General features: G+C 36.9%; 2 protein-coding genes across 3 annotated transcripts; both read left to right on the top strand.

The window, feature by feature from the left end:
* Window positions 1-8,707: 8,707 nt before the first annotated feature.
* On the top strand, window positions 8,708-14,181 carry LOC137725482 (sterol 3-beta-glucosyltransferase UGT80A2-like). 2 transcript variants are annotated; one of them, XM_068464185.1, is made up of 14 exons: window positions 8,708-9,080; window positions 9,352-9,542; window positions 9,832-10,074; window positions 10,289-10,400; window positions 10,535-10,705; window positions 11,047-11,110; window positions 11,264-11,321; window positions 11,421-11,598; window positions 11,892-12,022; window positions 12,510-12,612; window positions 12,744-12,820; window positions 13,198-13,245; window positions 13,365-13,514; window positions 13,776-14,181. In XM_068464185.1, the coding sequence occupies exons 1-14, from the start codon at window positions 8,927-8,929 to the stop codon at window positions 13,941-13,943; spliced, it is 1,848 nt and encodes a 615-aa protein (XP_068320286.1). In that variant the 5' UTR covers window positions 8,708-8,926; the 3' UTR covers window positions 13,944-14,181. The 2 variants fall into 2 exon arrangements, with proteins under 2 accessions (XP_068320286.1, XP_068320288.1); XM_068464187.1 differs by lacking the exon at window positions 13,776-14,181 and having other exon boundaries at window positions 13,198-13,271; window positions 13,365-13,488.
* Window positions 14,182-16,333: 2,152 nt separating this feature from the next.
* LOC137724543 (protein LATE FLOWERING-like) lies at window positions 16,334-16,954 on the top strand. Its single transcript, XM_068463305.1, has one exon. It carries the CDS (start codon window positions 16,334-16,336, stop codon window positions 16,952-16,954), a length of 621 nt encoding a protein of 206 aa, XP_068319406.1.
* Window positions 16,955-23,803: the final 6,849 nt, after the last annotated feature.

Here is a 23,803-nt window from a genome sequence, read left to right as displayed (position 1 = left end):
CCCTCTTTGGGAGGTCTTAGCCAGACCCCAAAAAAAAAAACTACGAGATTGCTCATTTTGTCTCCCTTGTCTGCAAACAGTCCCTCGAACCCAGTCTCTCATGCATCGTTTGCGATGGCTCGTCGCAAAAATCACCCTCGTCGCCCAAATCACCCTCGTCGCCAACTCCAACACCTCGCCCAAAACGAACTCGTCACCTAAATCAACGTCATGCTGGAAAGTTTCATGCATGCTTGATGGGATGGTTTTAGACGGATCCCGACACCTCGCCTAAACTGAACTCGTCACCAAAATCTCTCATTGTCTCAGAAAACCCATCACCAAATTCTTGGCATTCCTCTGAATCCAACTACAACAATTTATTTTTGGGAAGAACTCTGATCTGGGTTAAGTGGATTTGAATCTCAAAAATAATTTAGTCTGACATTGTATCAAACACATCATTATCCTTATACTACTTGTCCATGCTAAGCCAATCTAGCTTAGTCCCTGAAGTTAGTCCAGTTCGAAATAGTCTGATGCAACAAACGTACCCGTAATGTAACAAATTACGCCAACAAGAATATACTCATAAAATTTATGTTTTTTGGAATGACACTCGAAAGTAGAGAGCAGAGGATATGGTATTTGGGATTAGTGGTGGATCTAGGAAAATTTCTTCTTAAGTGTAAAATGCAGCCCAAACCATGCCACGTTTTTCTTTCATGCCAACAATGCAAGCTGAGGCCACTTTTGCCCCTTATTGCCTTACCTTGACCTTGTTAGAAGACTTTCTCAATCAACTTGACCCATGCCAAATTGTAAAAAAAAGTTATTTTCATAAACGTATTTGCTCCCTTTTATACACTTATGTTTATTTTTGGCTTTTAGACTGAACAAATAAAAAGAGAATTAAATGCACAAATAAACAAGGGTATGTTGTAAAAAAAAATATATAAAAAAAAAAAATTGAGTGTGCCGATATCATTTCCCTAATTATAATCAAGGAAAGCTAATTTATTAATTTTGGAACATTATGAGTGGTCACTGGTCAAGTACTAACACTAACAGTTATCTATCGAATAGGAAGAAAACCCAAATATTTTTATAGTTAAAACTCCTACCTCAACAGAATTTGACAGTGTTCAGCTCCCACGGTGTTCGTCTACTTGCTCAGCAATCACCTTGTGCTCCTCTTTCTTATCTATAGCTAAGAAAAACCATTAATTTAAACTTGTACAAAATACTACACAAGCCAAACCTGTGTCCAAAGTCAATTGAGGACTTTAATCAAGCACTTGATGCTCAACTTTAGAGCTTTAACATGCAATAAGATGCTTTCACTTTTCCTACTTCCACCAATTCTAATTTAAGGATTCTCAAACCAAATGACAATCAGATTTTTAAAGGGAAAAAAAGGAAATAACAGCTCTCTCTCTCGACTGGAAGAGAAAGCAACACAATGGAGAATTTCTACAACACACCCTTCCTTTGGTCTCAAAAGTATATTAAGGATCTTCTACAAAAAAATAAGATGGCTGAGTCTAAACAATGTGCTACTCCTTGTCTAATTTATAATAGACTTCTCAAGGATTATGAACAACCCTTTAATATTCCCAAACTATATAGAAGTGCAATTGGGGTATTTCTATACCTTGTGTTCACAAGACCTGATATTGTTTTCTATGTGCGTCAGGTTGTCAGTTCATGCATGAACCAATGGTTTCATAGTTTCTTGATATGAAGAGAATACTCAGATACCTCAAAGGTACTGTATCTTATGGTATCAAATATAGCGGGTGTGACTTGTATCTTAAGGCATTTAGTGATGCAGATTGAGCTGGTAACCCAAACGACAAAAGATCAACCACTAGGTTGGTAGTCTTTTTGGGCAATAATCCAATTTCATGATCTTCAAAGAAACATCAAACAATTAGAAGAACTTCTACCGAGGTCTTTTCACAATTGCATGATTGGATTAAGTTCAACAATTACTTGGTTTCTTACAGATTAAGTTGCCTAATCCTTCTATTTTGTTATGTGACAATCTATTAGCTATAGCATTGTCATTTAATCTTGTACACCATTAGAGGACTAAACACATTGAAATTATGTGCACTTTGTCAAAGAAAAAGTTGCTAGCAAAAAGCTTCTGGTTTAGTTTGTGTCTTTTGATGAACAGTTTGCAAGCATTCTCACCAAAGGTCATAGTGCCCCTGTTTTCAATACTCACTGTCACAACCTCATGCTTGGATAATTCAACCATGAGCAATAAGCATCTTCCCTACAGAAAACTTGACCCTCGAGCTAAAACCAGGGTCTAGGGCTGGGCACGGGTCGGGCCGGGGCCAATTTTGAAGGGACTGGACCGGACCTGGGTTCAAAGGAAATGGGTCGGGCAGGGCCGATGATTGCATTTTCTAACATAGGAATTGGACCTTACCCGACTCGGTTGAAACAGACCGATTCGGCCCGGGTCCACAGGTCCTTTTTTTTTTTTTTTTTTTTTTTTTTGAAAAAAAAAAAATAATCAAATTTGTAAAGATTGCAAACTGCATAGATTTGCACATATTGCAACTGCACAGAGTCACAAACTGCATTTATGCAGATTTTGCACAAATTCACCATTATTCACATCCAATCTAAATACAAAGTCCAACATCCAAGTTCATAAATTAACAATACATCCAAAATAACAATATTACATCGTCCAACATCTAAAAATCAAATCAAGATACAAAATATCCGAAAGTCCGAGACATCCAAATTCTAAGAATCAAATAATCCAAAACAACATAAACATGACATCCGCAATAAATTTCAAATTAACATCCAAAACAACCACACCCAACGCCCAAGTTCCAACAACAATCCTCATTGAATCTGTAAGCAAAAATAGAATATAAACATGACATTTTTAACGTCCAACATCATATTATCCTCATTGAAATTTAAAGTTTATTCATTTGAGTTTAAAATATTACCGCAACTCATTTTCCTTTATTCGTTAGAGTTGTTTGAGGAGCTTCAATTTCAGGAACACTTGATGAGATGGTTGAACTTGTAGATATAGTATTTGCTCTTCTTCTTTTATATTCTACAACAAATAACAAACGTTAATTGTAAACCAATTAATATAAAGTTATAAACCAAACTATACAAAACAAAATAATTACCTTCTTCACACTCTTAATAAAATTCAAGCTCCGCGGGATTTGCTTCATACTCAATGTTGTCAATTTGTTCACTTTTTAACCAGTTTTGGAGGTAAATCAATGACTCCACTGTTTGAGGAAGGAGACATGATCTACAAGGGTCAGTTACTCTCTTTCCTCCACTAAATGCACTTTCACTAGCAACTGTTGACACTTGAATTGGCAAGACATCTTTCGCTATCAAAGCAAATGTGGGATATGTGCTCCTCCCTTTCAACTTTCACCATTTCAAAACGTCAAATTGTGAACCATGTGGTACTTTCTCTACAGTGCCAAGGAGATACATATCCACCTCATGTGCAAGTGCAATATCCTCGGTGTCTTCTAGTTCTTTCTCCTAATCATCCATGATTTGGCTAAATATCATTGGATTTTTTGTTGGCATACTAGAAGATGATTGTTTTACCCTTGAAGAAGAAGTGTCAAGAACTAAATCTTCTTTACCCTTTTGTTGTGTTTGTGAACCAAAAGCTTGGCAAGCATATTCATCACACATCGCCTTCAACAATGTCTTCACTTGATTACTTTTCTGTTGAATCTCTTTTTCAGGAAGTTGTAATTGATTTCTACACAAGTGCATGTAGCGCCTCAATTTGAACCTTGGGTCTAAGACAAGGGCAACTACAAATATTTGATTAAGGGACTCAATTAAACCAAAATACTTTCAATATTTGGCTCTCATGTTGAATGTCATATCACGTAACACCAACTCTACAGTTCTTCCAGTTTGCATATATTTAGGCAAAAAAAGCTTTTCAATCTCGTTTTCCATAGCATTGACATCATGAACAGCTGTATTAGATGTGGGATACTTACTTGCACTAACTTTCAAAGTTATAAGATAGAAGACCTTCAAAAATTCCACAAACACTTATGCACCATCCCATTATTCCTCCTTAGGTGGTCTAACCCTCCCTTTACTCGCCACTTCTTCTCCTTCATCATTAAGCACATTTTCACTGAAATAGGTGGAGTATATATTGGCTTCATCATCTTCGGACATCCTTTCAAATGCTTTTTTAAACTTCAAGCAAGATTCTAGCATCATGTATGTGCTATTCCACCTAGTAGGCACATCTATAACAACTAGACCCCTACTATCCAACTTCTTATTCTCCACACATTTCTTGAAATAACTAAACCTTTGGGGACTTGATCTCACAAATTGCACGACATTTCTAAGAGCATCCACACTTGTATCTAATCTTTTCAACCTATGTTTCACTACCAAGTTGATAATATGAGCTAAGCACCTCACATGCATAAACTTGTCATTCATAATCATTTTACTATTAGGCTATTTCTGCATTTTATGAACAACATACTCAATTGCCACTTTATTAGTCGATGCATTGGCAACTGAGATACACATCACCTTTTCAATCCCCCGCTCAACCAAACATTGCTCAATCAGCTTCCCTATTTCTTTGCCTTCATGACTTGAAATCAAACAAAAGTTTAGAATCCTTTTGTGCATATTCCATTCATCATCCACAAAATGAGCAGTTAGCACCAAGTAGTTCAAATTTTGCACACTTGTCCATGTATCAGTAGTCAAGGTCACTCTATGCTTATGAATCTCATTTTTTAACTGATCTTTCATGGTATCATACATACTGAATAAATTCCTCATAATAGTTCTCCGAGATGGAACACATAATTTAGGCTGAACTTTACACATCATCCGCCTAAACCCCTCACTCTCCACACAACTAAAAGGTACCTCGTCGATCACAATATACTCAACAATACCTTCCACTGCCTCTTCTTGGCTCCACCCTTTAGCAACAAGCATGTTTTTAACGTCCCCAGAAGGTCCATAACTGCCTAGAACCTTTTGCAACTCATCAGTTGGTTTATATGACTTGCAATGTTTGTTGATATGTTTAATGTAAGTACTAGGTCCACCCCCACTAGTATCACATGCAAAAAGTGCGTTACAATGGTTACACTTAACCTTCAATACTTGTACCTCCGTCGTCTCTTTCTTTCCATCCTTTTCTACTTCTTGTATTTCCGATACGGTACACTTAGTGACATAATCCCAATCGCAAGATCTCTCAGAAGAAGATCTCTCTAGTGAAGCTATTATAGTTGGTTGTTTTGTCTTTGGAATAGGTGATGCTTTTCTTTTTCTGGAGGAGGAGGGTTTTGGGGGAGGCATTGATGATTTTGACTGTGTGGGTTATGCTTCTGTTGGTGGTTGTGGAGGACATGGTGATGTACTAGCCGTAGATGATGCTACATTAGTACTAGGGGTGCTTTGACTTTGAGAGTGAGACATAATGTAGAAAGAAATCTATAAAAAAATTAAATAATGGAAGTATATTCATTAATCAAATAAAGATATTTCGAAATATGCACACCAATTTCATGAAATTACCACAAAATATTAATCATCTCAAGAATCCATTAACTTAATCTTTCAAATTCAAGAATGTGTTGTATACATATAGAACTAATAGAATGATAGGAGCAAATTTAATTATACCTGTTGCAGATTTGTAGTTGTTAGAGAATAGAGATGCTAAACTTTGCAGAAACCAACCTCAAGAATCTGGCGCCAGTGCCACCCTTTCCAATCCCAAAATTGTACGACTGTGAACTACAAGTCTACAACACCATACAGAAAACCCTACATTTTTTATTCAATGAAATAAAAACAAACCAACACAGCTAGAACAGAAACAAGCCACTGGAACTTTTTTAACATTCATTATTTACTTCTTATTTTTATCTTCTTAAGATTGAGTGCAACTAATCATGGATTTGCAAGTTTAATTTGAAGTTCACATCAAACCCTAACGGAAGACAGAATTAGGACATATAGAACTATGCAAATATTTGGGTGTGGGAACTATTCTCACCAGAAAAACATATTACCTTCGAATGCAAAGTACCACTTTCAAATCATGTTCAATACAACTCAAAATATAAAAGCAGAAGCTATTAATTAAAAAAGAAGAGCATTCCCAAGTTGCTATACCTCAAAGCACAAATAATGTCATTACTCCTGCAATCCATACCAAAACCAGGACAGAAACAATCGAACACACAAACCACCAAGACTGGAAAAAGGAAACAAATCACACACACACACACACACAAAGACATGACCAAAGAACAAAACCAGATAACAACAACAAAATCCAAATATAGCAGTGATGTTGAAACTAAAGAATATGGCAAATTGAGAAGACTGGTCCATCTATAATACGACACTAACAAAATCCAATGATAATTAACTCAACCATTACACAACTGAGAAGACTGATCCCAAGTGAGAACCATCTGCATATATATAATTGGTACCATACTACCATTAAAGTAGAACACAATTCCCGCCAATTCATCAACAATACATGAGTTTGCATGAACATAATTGTGAATTTGTGACAATAAAAATTTATGAAAACACTGTTAACCTTAATATGAACCTTTAGAGTGAAAATTTAGTACAAATTTTGCTTATTCTGCAGGTACGAAAATTCAGCTCAATTAAGTATTAACTCTGAAAACACCTAATAAACAAGCTAAAAAAATTAGAAAATCCACCAAATCAGCAAGAACAAACATGAACATCCCAATAGATTGAGCACAGATTACATACATGATACACCCTAATAGATCAAATCAAAGTTCAAACTACAAAGTTACAAACATTAGAGGTTAAAGAACCTATAAAATAAAAATAAAAAAGAGGTTAAAGAATTCACCTGAACTAGCGACGGCGATGGAGTGTTGGTGATCGCGACGGCGGTGATGTCGTCGGGAAAGAGAGAAGGAGAATCAAGAAGATGGGTGGTGCGAGTGCCTGGGTTCTCTAGGTTTGGGGTGAGATATCGTCGAGGAGAACAATCGAGAAGAAAATCAGCTGTGGTGGTCGTCAGGGCCCAAACTCATGATGGCGGTGATGTTGGGGGTGGGCAAGGAGATGACTGACGAGAAGTGATGAAGTGTGGGTGGTGGGAACCGTGGAAGGGACGGGCTCAGGGGAGGGGAGGGGAGGGGACAAGGTCAGAGACGGAGAGGTCGAGGTCGAGAAAGAGTGAGACTCACTCGATTAGATTCAACTAGGGTAAAAACCAACGGTCATGATTGGAAGGTATGTTTATTTTCAATTTGGGCCGTCCATTTCAATTACAAACGGGCCGGTCTGGGGCCCCATTTTTCTATACATCTGGAATCACCCCGACCCTAAAATTCCATTGCCCCGGTCCGCCCCGCCCCATTTCCCCTATTTAAAAACAGGACCCGCCCCGTACTAGCCCTGAATCGACTATACCCGCCCTTACCCGCGGGCCTAGGGCCCATTTGCCCAGCCCTACCAAGGTCGTCAGGCTTTTTCTCCCTAACCAGATGTTTCGGTTGTCCATGTTGGCACACATGTTTTATTATTATATTGTTGTTATTTTTATTTTTATTTTTATTTTTATGGGTCAAGAATATTAGAATTTCTTGCCGGTTAAGTATTTGGGTCTTAGATGTGTATGTAGTAATGTGCTTATATTGGGCCAGCACCCAACTAAAAAACCAACCTGGCACTCAGTGAAATCACTCCAGCCCAGCATTTTGACCGGCACCCAGCCCAAGCTGGTCTCCAGGCCAGCCCAAAATCGACAGAGGCATGAGCCGGCCCGTATGACGCCATGTTGACGTTAGCGTGACGTCGTGGGCCTTTTTTTAATTTTTTTTTCTGCAATCTCCAACTGCATCCTCACCGCAATCTCCATCTCCATTACTCTCCGTCGCGTCTCCGACGCCTCCCGATCTCTGGAACCCCATCTGATACACCCGTACGCCTTCTTCATCTACAACCCATCTCAAATTCCTCCTTCCTCTTCCCAATTTCCACTCCGCCAATCCTGGGGCTCCGATTGCTCCGCGCAGAGATAACTCTCTCTGATTCGAGGAACAAGAAGAAAGACCTGCTGGTATTTCGATCCAAATGAAATCAGGCGCATAATCAGTTTCCTCATTTGAAGAAGAAAACATGGAGAAAAAGGAGAGAAAAAAAGAGTGGGAAGAGAAACGGTTGGTCGAAGAAATAAGGGGAGAAAGGACCAGAGAAGGAATGTAAGCAGTGGGAAGGAAACAAAAATGCTAAACCTTTCGAGAGAAAGGAAGAAAAAAGAACAAATAAATTAAATGATATAATATTAATTGATGTGAATAAAATAATATAATATTAGATGAACTGAGTGCCAGCGGATTTTTAGGGGTGAAGATGCTTTGGCCTATTACTATACAATGGAGTCCATTACTGTTCACTTGAATGAATAAATAAGCTGGGTGCTGTCGTAAAGTCTTTATGAGTGGAATTGCTCTAGGTAAGTCCCGGTCTGCAAGTTACCAAACATGGTAAGACTTAAGAGTACAAGTAATTAGCAAGTAAAAAAGAAGCGTAAAAATAGCTGTAATCCAATGTTTGTCGGAAATTAAACAGTAAACAAACAGCGCGGCAGTTAAAAAATTACAGGTCCCCCCGAACGGTTGTGCGCACGTGTCTCCTACTCAATCAATTACACAGCGATTACGAGCACTTCCTTCCTTCTCCCACCCACCACTTTTTCCGGACCGACGCCACCGCAGGATTCTCGCTTTCGAATCTTTCCACAATTTTCTCGCCATCCAAACACCCCCCACGCCACTGTCTGCGCTCGCTTTTCCCCTAAGCTTCCTCGGATCTTGATCATCGCAACAAGCCTCCCCGTCAGGAATCAGTGCCGATTATGGAGGAGCCGCCGGAGAAGCGCCGGGACTCTTCTGCGAGTTCGGGAGAAGTTCCGGTGAGAATCGAGGATGCAACTGGCGGCGCCAGTAGCGAAAATAGCGTAGAATTGGAGAAATCGGTGGACATATCTCACGGTGGCAGTAGCTCTACAGGTTTGTCGGTTTTACTTGGAATTTAGATTCTGTTTGGTTGATGAGAAAATGCAAGATAATTAATTAGATTTTGTGTGCTTTTTCTTGGTAATTAGTTAGTTAAATTGCGTTTCTTCTCAGTACTGTAGTACTCAGGAAATTCAAATTTTATGTATTTTCTTAATCATAAAGAAGAAATGCTATAATTGAGGTAATGGAGATTTTGGCGTCCAATTGACAATCACATTAAGTAAGATTTTATGGTGATGAAATCGGATTTTACGCAATTCAGGAATTTCTGGCGGGAGCTTGTCTAAAGGGAAAACATTGCCGCCGGCGGAGATATCACCAAACCCTGAGAGACGAGAATCAAACATTCCGGTTAAGTTGGAAAGATCAAAAACTGACACCACCAGACATCAGAACAAGTTGTCCAAAGATGCCGCAAAGATTTTCAACGACAAGATTCCGGTGCACCATAAGGTCTGATTTATCAGAGATGATATCTGTTTTGTTCCTTGTATCATTTTAGTTTTGTAGCCTTAAGATTTTCGAATGTTACGTGTATCACTGATGGTCTCAACATTTGATGTGTAAAATATTGACCAAAAAAAAGTTGATGTGTAAAAGATGATGCACAGTAATAGATTGAGATAAGATCATGGTGGCCAATCCGCATCTATTATTCAAATCTTTGACTAATCCTGGATATAATAAACAGTAAAAGGCTATCCGAGTTTTGTTTTATAACTCAAAAGATTCAATTGTGCAGCTTAAGTTGTTAAATAGAATAGCTACGGTGAAAGATGATGGAACCGTAGAATTTGAAGTTCCAGCCGATGTTGAACCTCAATATCTGGGAGATTGTAGCAGAACTGCTTCTACTGGAGCTGCCGATGATGAAAATCTTGATACAGAAGATCTTCAATGCATACCACCAATACAAATAGTAATGCTTATTGTTGGAACTCGTGGAGATGTGCAGCCATTCGTTGCAATTGGAAAACGTTTGCAGGTTCTCACTTTTCACATATTCAAGACTTATATAAGTGTTTTCCATTGTTGAAATTTAATTGTCGAAAATAGTAACCATTTTGATAGCATGGTTAAATGGTATAAACTCTTATGATTTTGTATTAAAGATTTGATTGGTGTTTTAGAGTTTATGGATATTCAAGATGGTTAAAAGCATATGTTAAAGTTTGTTTATGAAACTATTTTTGTTGCAGGACTATGGCCATCGTGTAAGACTAGCTACTCATTCAAATTTCAAAGAGTTTGTCTTGACTGCTGGTTTGGAGTTTTACCCTTTAGGCGGTGATCCAAAAGTCCTTGCTGGTTGTATGTACCAAAGTGCCCTATATGCTGATTTGTTTGGTTGCCTTTAGTGGTCATCTTAAAATATTTGTCAAAGTTTAATATGGTTCCCCCATTAATTTCCGTATAACCAGTTTACTTATATGTCTTTTGAGCAGATATGGTTAAAAATAAAGGCTTCCTGCCATCAGGGCCTTCTGATATTCCTATTCAACGTAATCAGTTGAAGGAAATTATATACTCCTTACTTCCTGCTTGCAAAGAGGCTGATATGGATTCTGGTATTCCCTTTAAAGCGGATGCAATAATAGCAAATCCCCCAGCATATGGTTAGCTTTTGACACTTAATGATTTTGAGTAAAAAATTTAAATCTTTTATTTTTTTTTTTTTATGGTCAAATAAGTTGGATTTTTTTTGTGGCAACTAATTCTCTCTGTGTTTGGGAAATGGAGGGTAGGAAATTTGGTTGCAATAATTTTCCAATTTTTATAACTCTGTATTAAAACAATGTTCCTTTTCCCCCCTTTAAAGAGTTTGTGTGTTCTGAAGTAGTTAAACTTTGTCTTCTGCTAAGATACATCTACATTTTATTGTCATATTTCACAAAAAGTATTTCCACTTACAATTGCATTGCTTTGTTTACTACTAACCACACAAATGCTTCTTTAGGGCATACTCATGTGGCGGAGGCGCTAAAAATTCCTATTCATGTGTTTTTCACCATGCCATGGACGTAAGTCTTGTTTGGGTAATGGAATCTTACTGAGTTGTATACTGCTTTAATTATTTTGGAGTTTGGGTTTCTGCATTTTTTCAATGTTTTGTCATGATTGTCAATGTTTAAGTATGTATTGTCTATTGTGTATGTTTTACCTTTTCCTACCAGGCCAACTAGTGAATTTCCACATCCTTTGTCCCGTGTCAAGCAAACAACTGGATATAGGGTGAGTCCTCTGATTTTTAACCCTTATTTATTTTTATATATATTTTCCACTTCCTGATTTATAATTAACTCTAACTTTCTGTCCTACGTAAATTTTCAGCTATCATACCAAATTGTTGACTCCTTAATCTGGCTTGGTATACGGGACATGATTAATGATCTTCGCAAGAAAAAATTGAAACTAAGACCTGTCACATATTTAAGTGGTTCGCAAGGCTCTGATTCTGATGTGCCATATGGATATATATGGAGCCCCCATCTTGTTCCTAAACCAAAAGGTACTTTAGTTATATTTTAATTGCATGTTTTAGTCTTCCATATATAATCATTTGGAGTCCCTCAGGTAAACAAGGTAGGATTGTTTTGAGAAACTTGTTGAGTTCAACAGAAATGTGGCTGTAGGTTGAGTGGCAATAACGTAGATAGTGCCGCCTAGGATAGTATATTGGACTCCGTTTACAGACGTATCTCTGCATTTTTTATTATTGAACATTCTTGCTTAAGAAGGCTTGAATCTTAGCAAAGTATGCCAATGTATGTCAGTCTTTACTGAATAATACTTGGTTTGCAGATTGGGGACCTAAGGTTGATGTGGTGGGGTTTTGCTTCCTTGACCTTGCATCAAATTATGAACCTCCAGAATTACTTGTGAAGTGGCTTGAAGCTGGTGACAAGCCTATATATATTGGCTTTGGTAGCTTGGTGAGTTTTGTTTTAATATACATATTTCTATCTCTGCAAGATTTCCTATATGGTAAAGCATACTTGAGCAGCCTTGGGACTTGTTTGAGTTTTGTCCAAACTTGAGGTTGGCCTCCATAATTATCCATCAATTGATAGAATAGTTGACTTGCTCAGGACACCGTTTATTCACTTTAAAACCGCTTAGTACATAATTGAGATTGCTATTTGTTGTTAGTCTACTGCAAGCTAAAAGAATGAATCTGATTAGTTATACAACCAAAGTTATTTACCATCTCAAGGATAAAAGAAAACTAGTGTTCTTCGGAGACATCCTTTGATTGCTTAAACAGAGTCACAGACACACTTACAATTTGCACATGCATGGATGTGTACAATTTGCACATGCATGGATGTGTGCATACACACATGCTGACACACAAACACACATGTAATTACGCACATACCTATGTAGCTTTCGTGACCAGAATCTACTTCCATGTGTCAGCCTGTTCAAGAGCCCCAAAAAATGACCCAAATAATCGTGGAAGCATTGGAAAAGACGGGGCAGCGGGGCATCATTAACAAAGGATGGGGTGGCCTAGGGGAATGTAAGTTGTTAATTCCGACAAACTTAGTACGATTTCATTGTTGTTTGGAGGTTTCCGTTATTCTCGTTTTTCCCTATCTAGCTGACCCTTTGGAATGCACTGATTTATTTCACTTAATTGTGTCTCCTCAGTGGCTGAACCAAAGGACTTCATATACTTATTGGACAACTGCCCTCATGACTGGCTGTTTTTACAATGCAAGGCTGTGGTGAGATTTAACACCTTAGTGTTGTGGTTTTCTTTATGTCATTTTAAACTGAGAAGAAAAGGGGGAAACAGAAACAGGGAACACCACCATTTGGTCGGGTCTATTTTTGTGGTTGGATAAATGGGCATCGGAGGGCAAACACCACCTTTGAGCTGGGAGCCTGGGTCCTTTATCTCTACTATGCTTTTGTGATCTATAGGAGAATATTTTCCGATGGGCAAGTGGATGTGAAATTATTAGGGTGGTTGCTTTCTTACTTGTAAAATTTCATTCAACAATCTCTTAATATTTCCAGTCTTCAAGTGTTTGTTTCTCCACATGCTCTAGAGTAGTTTTGGATTTTAAACGGTTCTTATGGTTTTCTGCCTTTCCTTCAGGTGCATCACGGAGGTGCTGGAACAACAGCTGCTGGTCTAAAAGCTGCAGTAATTGTTTGATAACCTATCTAGTGGTTGAATACTTTCAGTCCGTGTGATTTAGCCCTTGCCTAAACGTACATTGTTTTTCTTTTTAGTGTCCAACGTACATTGTTTTTCCTTTTTAGTGTCCAACGACGATTGTTCCTTTCTTTGGAGACCAACCTTTCTGGGGAGAGCGAGTACATGCCAGAGGAGTGGGCCCTGCACCCATTGCAGTTGATGAGTTCTCACTTCCCAAGTTGGTTGATGCAATAAGTTTCATGCTTGATCCCAGGGTAATCTTTTTTTTCCAAAAAATTGAACAGACTATATACATTCGAAAGGCATGTAAAATGCTACCTCCAGCATCTTACATGAGTGGCGAGATTCGATGTTCAAGTTTCTAGGTTTCTATTTTAGAGGTTCCGGAACTTCAGTAGAAGTACAAGCAAACCTTAACTTTGTCAGTTGTTTGATTCTCGTAAGAAATCTTCATGAAATAGTTAGGAAGGCTTATTATCTTGGTGCAAACTGAGCTTACTCATAAATTACACCAGGTGAAGGAGCGCTCTGTCGAACTTGCCAAGGCTATGGAGAAGGAGGATGGCGTGACGGGAGCAGTAAAGGCCTTCTTTAAGCATCTTCCCTGCAGAAAACCTGACCCCGAGCCAGAACCAGGGCCGTCGAGCTTTTTCTCTGTACGGAGATGTTTTGGTTGTTCATGAATCCTGGATGGCATTTTCAACTAGCCATTCTCCCTGCAACCTACTCCCCGAATGCGCTCACAAAGAAAAAGAAAAGCACAGGTCCCTACTCTCTAGTCGTGTTCATAATTCTCGATCTTGAAATTTTTTTAAATTAGTTTATATTGTTCACTTCCAACATTTGTTCAGAGAAAGGGCATTATTGTTCTGAAACTTGTAAATTTCATACTATTTTGCAAACGAAAATCGTCTTTTCCCCTCAAAAGGTTCACCGGGGCTTTAGTTTCTGTGGAAATTTTACCATACATCGGGAATTTTGGCCGTTAGACTAGCATTCAATGATCAAGATCCAACGGCCAAAAATCTAAATGTATATGATGTCACAAAACATACTAGAAAGTCTGCAGTTTCTGTTGTCGCAAGAGCCAGTTCTAGTGTACAAAGTGATTGAATTTTTTGGAATTTTGCTGAATTATAAAATTGATTTTGAAGACAAAAAAACAGAAAACAAACGTTGGGTTCTGAGTCGGAGATAAGTGGCATGGAACTCTGACTCAGTGCTGGATATTTTGAGCCTCTGGGTTGGTGCCACGTGTATACAGAGATGAGATTTGAGATTGGCGGTGGAGAATTGGAGGAAGGAGAGTAGCGGTCGTTAGCCCCATCACTCCTTTTATAGAGAATCGCAGAGGATTACTGCTAATGCTGCTGCAGACGAAAAGAAGAAGCCATTTTCCCATTTGCATTGCAGAGAGAGAGAGAGAGAGAGAGACCAATCCTTCCACATTGGCTTTGGAGATAACAAACCTGATCATGTAAGCTGAGCTTCCTCCGACAATCTGACTTCCACTCTCTACCCCTCTAAATTAGTTAGCCACTTCACTCTCATTAATCTGGGTTTTTTTGCATTGCATATTATCTTCAAATGATATGTCAAATTTTAAACATCAAATGATATTTGATAGCTTACGTAGCAATTTTATATTTTGTACAATTTTTTGTTCACCCGATATATTAAATATTAAGTCATCTAATAAATTTTTTATCTTTTTGCAGGTCCAATGATTTAGGCAACCAATTGGAAAACATAACAACATTTATTATATATTCTATTAAAAATTATTTAATAAATTTGACATCTGCTACCGCAAAAGGATTTGCCTTCAATTGATTCAGTGCCACGTAAGAAATTGAAGCCTCAATTGGAGAGAGTTTATTGCCAATTTTTACTATTGTATGTCTACGTGACAGTTTTGATATCTCATTTGGAGATGCTCTAAGTTTGAATCTCCCTCTATGTACCAATTTAGAATGTTGTGTTGTTTTTGTTTTTGAACAAACGATAATCTACACTAAGGATGTGAGAGATTAGGTTAAGCCTCAAAATGATGTCTTGTTCAAAAGTTATAAAAAACAATTGTCAAGATAAGAAACTGTCCCATGAATCATGTATCTTCGATTCTCTCTCAAGAAAAAAAAAAATGGTTAAAACATGATGAGAGGATAAGAAACTGCTCACTTGAGTTGCAGACTCTGGCACGTGTATCCTTAGGTATTGCACCAATATATCCGATTACAAAACGACCATCGAACAATTCCTTAACTAGTCTGACACACTAACGTCCCTTGATTTTTTCTATCTATCTTAAATTAATCACTCACTTGCCTTTGATTAATTTAGGTTTTCTTAAAATTGTCAACTTGGTTAATTACCAAAAACAGTTTGTCAAGATAAGAAACCGCTCCGCTTCGCTCCACTGAAGAGTTGCAGGCTGCATGGTTTAGCACACTGGTTTTCATTGGGGCAACAGTGTCTTTCCATATCTGTAGGGGACCTGATTAGCGAAGTAGTTCCTAGTCTTCGACCTTCATTTACTCATCACTTAATCACCCAACAAACTTAATTACTGCCCACCAAACCACTAAATTACAGATAATTGGGGAAGAAGTATTCATTGGTTAACTATAAACAGATGATTAATTAGGGTTGGGAAATGGAATTTCTATCCCTCTCTCTCTCTCTCTCTCTCTCTCTCTCTCTCTCTCTCTCTCTCTCTCTTATGATCTTATCTCTTGTGTTCCCAAGCCCATACAGCCCTCTGTGTCAAGCACTCTCTTTAATAATTATACTGAGACTCTTCACATTCTCCAACTCTTTGAGAAGTTAGGTTCTGAACTCTCTTATTTAACACTTTTGATCAGAAAAACACCCCATGCGCCAAACCTCCAAGACACTTATCCCACATCTTCCTTCGTTTTCTCTGTCGCTTATTTCTCAACTCTCTACCCATTTCTTCAACTCTTCTACTGCCTCTCAAGGTTGATTGCTCAACCTTACTGAATTTTCTCACTTGGGTTTTCCTTCTTTTCGAATATTTGTTCACCTTTCTATTTTAATTTTCGGTGCAGACATGGAAGACGAAGAGAACGGCGTCACGGAAGTCGATCACCAAGAGAGCAATGCAGAAGAAGATAGAGACGCAAACTCAAGAGTGTTTCCGTGCCTCTTTTGTTCAAGAAAGTTTTACAGCTCTCAAGCACTGGGAGGGCACCAAAACGCTCATAAGAAAGAAAGAACGGCTGCAAGAAAAGCGAAACGCGCTTCTGACTACGCTTCCTCGATGAATTTCCCAATACTATCCCATAACACACAACCCCACATGGTTTTTGCTCCAAACTATCACTTAGGCCTCTTGCATCCTTATATAACTGCCCATGCTTCCAATCTCCGATACTTTGCGAATCCTGACCAGTTCTCATCAGACAGTTTCGGATCCAACGGAGCACCAAAGTTTGAGAATTTAGCATATTATGGTGGGAATGGCTCGTCGCCGAGCAATAACATGAATGGTCATCAGTGTGAGGAGGATGAGCAAAGTTTCTTGAATTGGCAGAGGAGCATAAGATACAATGGCCTCAGTGGAGGAGGTTCATCACAACATTCATCAATGGCGAATGGGAATCACAATTCCGGGATTGGTGGTGAATGTAAGGGTAAAGAGCAAAAGCTTGATCTTTCTCTTCATTTGTAGAAATAGTGAGGGTGGATTGTGGAGTTGCAATTTTGGTCATGATAATAAGCATCTCTTTAGCTTTAAGTTAGTCTTTTTTGAGATATTGTACTTGCAAATTTGTCATGGGATTTTTTGCCTTATTGACATGATTAGTTGGATATAACGATTTCTCTATACATCTTTTCTCGTTTTGCACATGTAATTTTATTTTATTTTTAATTCTTTTATAGTTTATTCAACTTCATAGTAAAAAATGAGCACGAATGTGTTGTGTGTATGTGGAAAAAATTAGCGTGAAAATATTTCATTTTAATCAGTAGTGCGAATTGGTAGGTTAAATAGAGAGCCAAAATAGTCGAGTGGTTTAGAGCAAAGAAAAATGCCTAATTAACTTAAATGAATTGAAACTCTATGAATTGTAGGCACAACACATCACCCTTTACATTTACAAGTGATAAAATGAGTGTCCTACATAGGCATTATGCCTTCAATTGAATGTTTAAAAATAATCTCATATTGAAAATTGACAATTGGTTTCTAATTTCGCTGATGTTGTCATAAAACTTCCACACAAGTCGTGTTATAAAAATAGTAAGATGTAAGTTTGGCCAATAATAATAACAGTTTGTTAGCATGTCTCTTTAGAATTTTGACGTAGTATTGATTTCTACAAGGTTGTGCAGCAACAACTGAAACGGTGTATTAAAGACTTGAACAATGGTTTTGCAAAGCAGCAACAACATTGATAACAGATAAATTGCAAAAGCTTTGTAGAGAAAAGGCACAATTCTGAGAAGACGGGGACAAACATGAAAGTTTGTAGAAAATAGTCGAGTGGTTTAGAGCAAAGAAAAACGCCTAACTTATATGAATTGAAACTCTATGAATTGTAGGCACAACACGTAAACCCTTGCATTTACAAGTGATAAAACGAATGTCCTACATACGCATTATGCCTTCAATTGAATGTTTAAAAATAATCTCACATTGAAAATTGACAATTGGTTTCTAATTCCACTTGTTTTGTTATAAAACTTCCACACTAATTGTGTTGTGAAAGCAGTAAGATATAAGTTTGGCTCATAATAATAATAATTTGTTGTCTTGTCTCTTTTAAAATTTTGACGTGGTATTGATTTCTACCAGGTTGTGCCGCAAAAACTGAAACTATAAGAAGTGAAAATCCTAAATCCTGCAAGAAAATTATTCTCCTACTCCAAGAACTTAGTTTTTCTTCTCACACAAGGAATAGGGGAATAGGAAAGTTGGATTCCTATTTGTACTAGATACATACTCTCTCACAAGGAAATTAGTTTGGGCCTTGTATTGTCATGATTTGGGCTAAAATTTGGGTCTTTGAACTCTTCTAATTGGGCTTCAAAATCAACATCATAACCATTGGGGAAATAAAGGAAATAATATCAAAACAAGTCCAAAAGGTTAATAAAAAGAGATTCAGATTCAGATCCATTAGGTATAAGGGGTTTGCTGTCTCGACTCCCATGTCTCATTTGTGCCTTTAGTAGTTGATCACTTACTTTTAAGCTTAGATTATTGTTCTACTTTTCGATGTGGAATTTTGCACAATATTCCTTTCAGAGATGACAATGGTTCACTGTGGGACGTATGCGCGACATCTATCCTCATAACCGTGAAAGTTATTCATATCTATATTCATCACCACCAAATCAATTATATGGTATTTTATAACCATTCTCGTCGAGTAATACATTCCTTATTGGTTAAAAGTTTATCCATTTCATCACAAGTTTTCTCATACTTAATGAAGAAAAAGCGTTTTGTTCATATGATTTGAAGCAACATACAAAAAATATGGTTAAAAAATACTATCAATCAAGAACCTAACAGTAAAATTGACATCATCAACCCAAAAAAAAATTATGATTAAAATTATTTTAAAATGTAGAACGGGACAAATTTCAGGAACGGCTATATAACCATATCCAAAATTGAATAGAAAAGTTTTAGTTTCCCCTATTTGTTCCCATAATACGCAAATATCCATATCAAAATCTTTATTTCGAGCTAAACTACACCAACAAATCCAAATTTAACTTTTATCTCAAACAAATAATATAATTTAAAACTTCAAAGTTAAAACCCAAATCATGGGTTTTAGACTAGTATTTTTTGAACGTAAATATAAGAAATTAGGTATTGCATTGAAGAAGGCGGTCGAGTTTCTGCTAGCTAGAGATTGCTAACTGAAAAAATTAATGGCCAAGAATAGTCTGAACACAATGTTGTCGAAACCTACTTTTAGAGTAGTGTAAACACCACTTGAAGTTGGAGAAGAATTGGAATTGCCAGCGGAAAAATAAACACAGGTCATCAAACACAATCAAGTAACATGGGATGTGTTGTGAGCTGGATGCAAGTAAAGCTATGCATATAGAGATCTATCACAAATGGATAACACAACCCATGTGGGCCAAATAATGACATTGAACAACGACTCAAACTCAAAAGGACAAACTTAGTACGCCTACCAATATGATCCTCTGCCTGCCTCCAAATGAAGAGGGGAGAGAGAGAGAGAGAGAGAGAGAGAGAGATTAGGAAATAGTTGTGGTCATTATATATGAATTTTTCAATGCCATGTATAAGCGTGTGTGTGTGTGTGTGTGTCGTTAGGTCAATGTATATGCTTGAGATGTAAGATTGAGTGACTTGAAACAATTTAAAGATTGAATCTTTTGTTGGAGAAAAACTTTGGGTGTAATTAAAGATATGTCTCTATTTTATTGTCTTACTTATCACGTGATTGTAATAATTTTTTTTTTTTGTTTGTGATTAATTATAATGATTCTTCAGTGATTAAAAAGGGGAGAAATTTTGCACTCTTTTAAACCATGGAATGTGACAATCGAGTTTATCTTTCTCTCTTAGTATAGTAGTCATGCTCTCCTAGACTAAATCTTCTAAGAAAACTGTGGTTACCCACCACCATTGGATCTTAATTCAACAGTAGGTAGTTATTTAATTTTTGTTGTATATGTCGTACTTTATTTTCCATTGTTGGATTAAGATCGAACAATAGCTGACATATTTTTCTTAGACTATATATAATCTCTAGGGAAACGAAACTCAAGAATGTAGAATGACAACTACGACTGTCAGATGTGCAATGCAAGATATGCGACGACAACATCTTGTAAAAAAAGCTCAAAAAGGTTATTGAGACTTTGAGGGTTAAAAGTTAGGCTTCATCGAGCGACAAAGATGGGACTTGGATTTAGTGGCAGTTTTGGCTTCTCAAGCAATTATTAGTTATTTCCATTTGCCAGGTGTCTAGAGCAATAATGCTGGACAATATATCAAGTTGATAGAGAGACGAGGAGGGAAAATTAATTTTTCCGAGGAAAAGAGACAGAAGAAAAAACAATAAATGGAGAAAAAGAATAGTATGAAGCATGATGAATAGGGATGACAATTCTAATCGTTAAACCCGTTAATCGTGGATAATTGCCCGAATGGATTGGATTTGAATATGAAAATTCGGGTATGGTTTGGATATGGGGAAAAACCGTTAACTTTATTCGGTTATGGTTTTGGATATGATTATAGGGGTACCCAATCCATATCTGTACTTGAATCCGATCCGAATATTATATATATATATATATATTTGATATATATATATATATATATTATTTTATTCAATTATGCCTTTTGAAGTCTTGGAATCATGCCCACAACGTTTCCAATTATTCTTATCCCTATAGTACTAATTCATTATGCATGCATCAAACCCTATACTCTCTTTATTATGCACTAAACATCATACATGGGACATACCAACAACCTCATCAATTCAATACTCTTATTGTTATACTCAACCAAATTAATTCATTGAATCATTTTATATATCAATTATCAAATGTTCCAAGTTTATCAGATTCATCTCTCTTCAAGAGTCTCACTATCAAGGAATTGGTGCATGTTGTAAGCTCATTCTTTTTCATGTTATTTGATTCATGCAAATTATCAATTAGCGTCAGTTTTTCAGTTTATTACATATGTTATGAGCCCATAGAATTATGCAAAATTAAATCAATAATTGTCTTCTTGTTTGCTGTCATATATTTAGTTTACATGTTTTATCTTCCCTTCGTATTTGTTTTTGTCCTCTTTTTCTTTTTTATTGGATCAATTTATCGTATTGGCTTATCATGAACAACTTCAAATATATATTGTTATGTTTTTTGTAATTGGATGTGGCTATTTAATGGCAAAATTAGTATCTACTAAAATTTATAGTGCATCAATTGGATGAATATAATTTTTTTTTTTTTTTTTTTTTGACGAAGATGGATATAACTGATAACCGATTGAAAATCCGTTACACGGTGGATATGGTTATGGATAATCCCCGATGGTTATTTTGCGGTTATGGGTATGGTTAATTTTCATGGTTATGGGGATGGATATAACATTTCCGTCCTCAAACCAAACTGTTGCCATCCCTAATGATGAGTTTATGGCATTAATGCCGCGCTCCAATCATCCAATATAAGAATCATTTTGTGGTATGAATGAATGGATGTAGGCAAATAGGCAGTGTAAACTACCTACCTCTTGGCCTACAATATGTCCACTAATTTATACGTATCAATAATGTACCGTTGGGTGCGTATTATGGAGCCACTTTTGCGTGTGCGACAGGCTGCAGATTCACCTAGGTATATATCTTTTCTTAATTCTTAATTTTTCTTCTTTCTAAGATCAGAATTAGGCTTTAATGCCTTAATTTGAAGATTTTGGTATTGTAATTAGATTCAATTTGGAAAATTGAATTAGAAATTGGGGGTTTTAGTGTCAAATCAAATTTTAGGGTTAGGAATTAGGAGCATATATTTCAGCGTGATTCCTCTATAAATATGAGCAGTCTCATCTTCTACACACAGAGGCCCGTGATTGTCTGGGTATAGTTTATTTGTTAATGAAGATCAGGCCCGTGATTGTAGTCTATATACAGTATCGAAGAATCAGTCAGCCACCACAAGGTTATTGTAATTAGATTCAAAATTAAATTAGATTCAATTTGTAATTAGGCTTTAATTCCTTAATCTGAAGATTTGGTATTCTAAGGTCAGAATCAGGCTTTAATGCCTTAATCGTGTGTGTAGTTAATGACCTCAGAAGAGAAATGTTGTTCTATAAGATTGATTTGTCATTTGTAACTGGGTTGTGAATATCTGCAGCAGGCTTGTAGACAAGAAAGGAATGGGGTTCAAGTTCGAACTAATTTGAAACCTCCCCAGGTGGTTTTAAATGAGATTGTTTTGGGTACATGATAACTCTGACGATTATATGATTTTTATATGTTTATGGGGATAAATAACATTTACATCAACGCGGTATCTCTGTAATCTTTTAGGTAAGAGTATCTGTTTTTGCCAAAGATGTCATAACAATCTGGTCGAAAATCCTTATGAATAGAGTGTTGTGGAGTCTAAGGACTATATGGTTCTTTGCAATGCTGTTGACGTCAATCCTTCAAGCTAACTTTGTGCATGAAAATTGACTGATGTGCAATGCTGTTTATCTATTTTGGGTTTAAGAGAGTATAATTATCTTTAGTTGCCAATATTGGCTGTTATTGAGACATTATTGACTTTATGCTGAACTCTTTATTGAATTTTGCAAGCTTGGACTAGGTGTTGTAGCTCCCCGCCCATCCAAGTTTGTACCTTCAAATGATCCCTTGAAAGGAAATTACGTTACATGTTGGATGCCGCAAGAAGAAATGCTGCTAAAATTGCGGAGGAGTCCACACTAGCTGCTAAAGATGATGACGATGATGTTGATGATGAAGAAGACAGCAGAACTAGTGCCTTTGCAAAGAAAAGACCAGCAGCTCTAGTTCATGAGAAATGCTAGTTAATTTTTTTTTTTTGGAAGCTGAGAAATGCCAGTTTGTGTTTATGTAATTATATGGTATGGGAGGCAAATGAGCTGCATTGCACAACATTGTTGTATAAATTAAGTCACTTTCTTAAAACCTGACATAATTTTTTGTTATTATTAAAGAGGCTTGTGTGTTTGCAAATCACTTTTGCAGCTTCCTCTCCTATTTTTAATTGAATCCATGGCATAACATAACTTCAATTATGTGCTAGTGTAAAAAATATATCATAGATAAGTATATATGTGTTAAAAAAAATAAATAAATAAATTGTCCCGTCCCGTCCCGTCCCATGCTTACATTGTACCAAACAACAGATGGAACATAGGTAAGTTAGTCATTTAACATTTTGGTTCCGTTCCGTCTTGCGCTTACCAAACGTAAAACGGAACAATCATCTCGTTCCGTCCTGCGCATACCAAGCATAACATGGAACCTCTGTTCCGTCCCGTCTTGTCCTGTCTCGTCCCGTCTGTGTACCAAACGGTACCTTATTGAACACAAAATGAAAATTAACATTAAATTTGAGTAAAAACGCTTCCCATAGAGTCTTGTTCTATAGGCCATTAGGTGATTAAATATTTATGGTCACCCATCTTTAAATTTTATATCAAAAGTAGAGATTAAAACACTAAAAACACATTTATGTATTATTCGTCCTTGATATTAAATCTAACCCTAGTCTCCATTCATAGACGAAAATCATGGAGCAAAATGTATGCTCCCAGGTACGTACCGACATGTAGATTTCGGAGAAAAGTACTATGTATGTCTTAATGAATATCCTAGCTAGGTTCTCACTAACCAAAATTTTAATTAGTTAAACGCATATGTTTGTGTATTATAAAGTGGCTGCCCCATGTTAAAATAGTTAGGGTTTTGAACCAACCAATGACAAAGGCAGATTCCTTCCCAGCACATGCATGCATACCTTCAAC

Source organism: Pyrus communis, chromosome 2 (genome assembly GCF_963583255.1).
Source record: "Pyrus communis chromosome 2, drPyrComm1.1, whole genome shotgun sequence".
Classification (NCBI taxonomy): domain Eukaryota; kingdom Viridiplantae; phylum Streptophyta; class Magnoliopsida; order Rosales; family Rosaceae; genus Pyrus; species Pyrus communis.
Note: the sequence above shows the minus strand (reverse complement) of the source record. Positions and strands in the feature narration are given on the sequence as shown.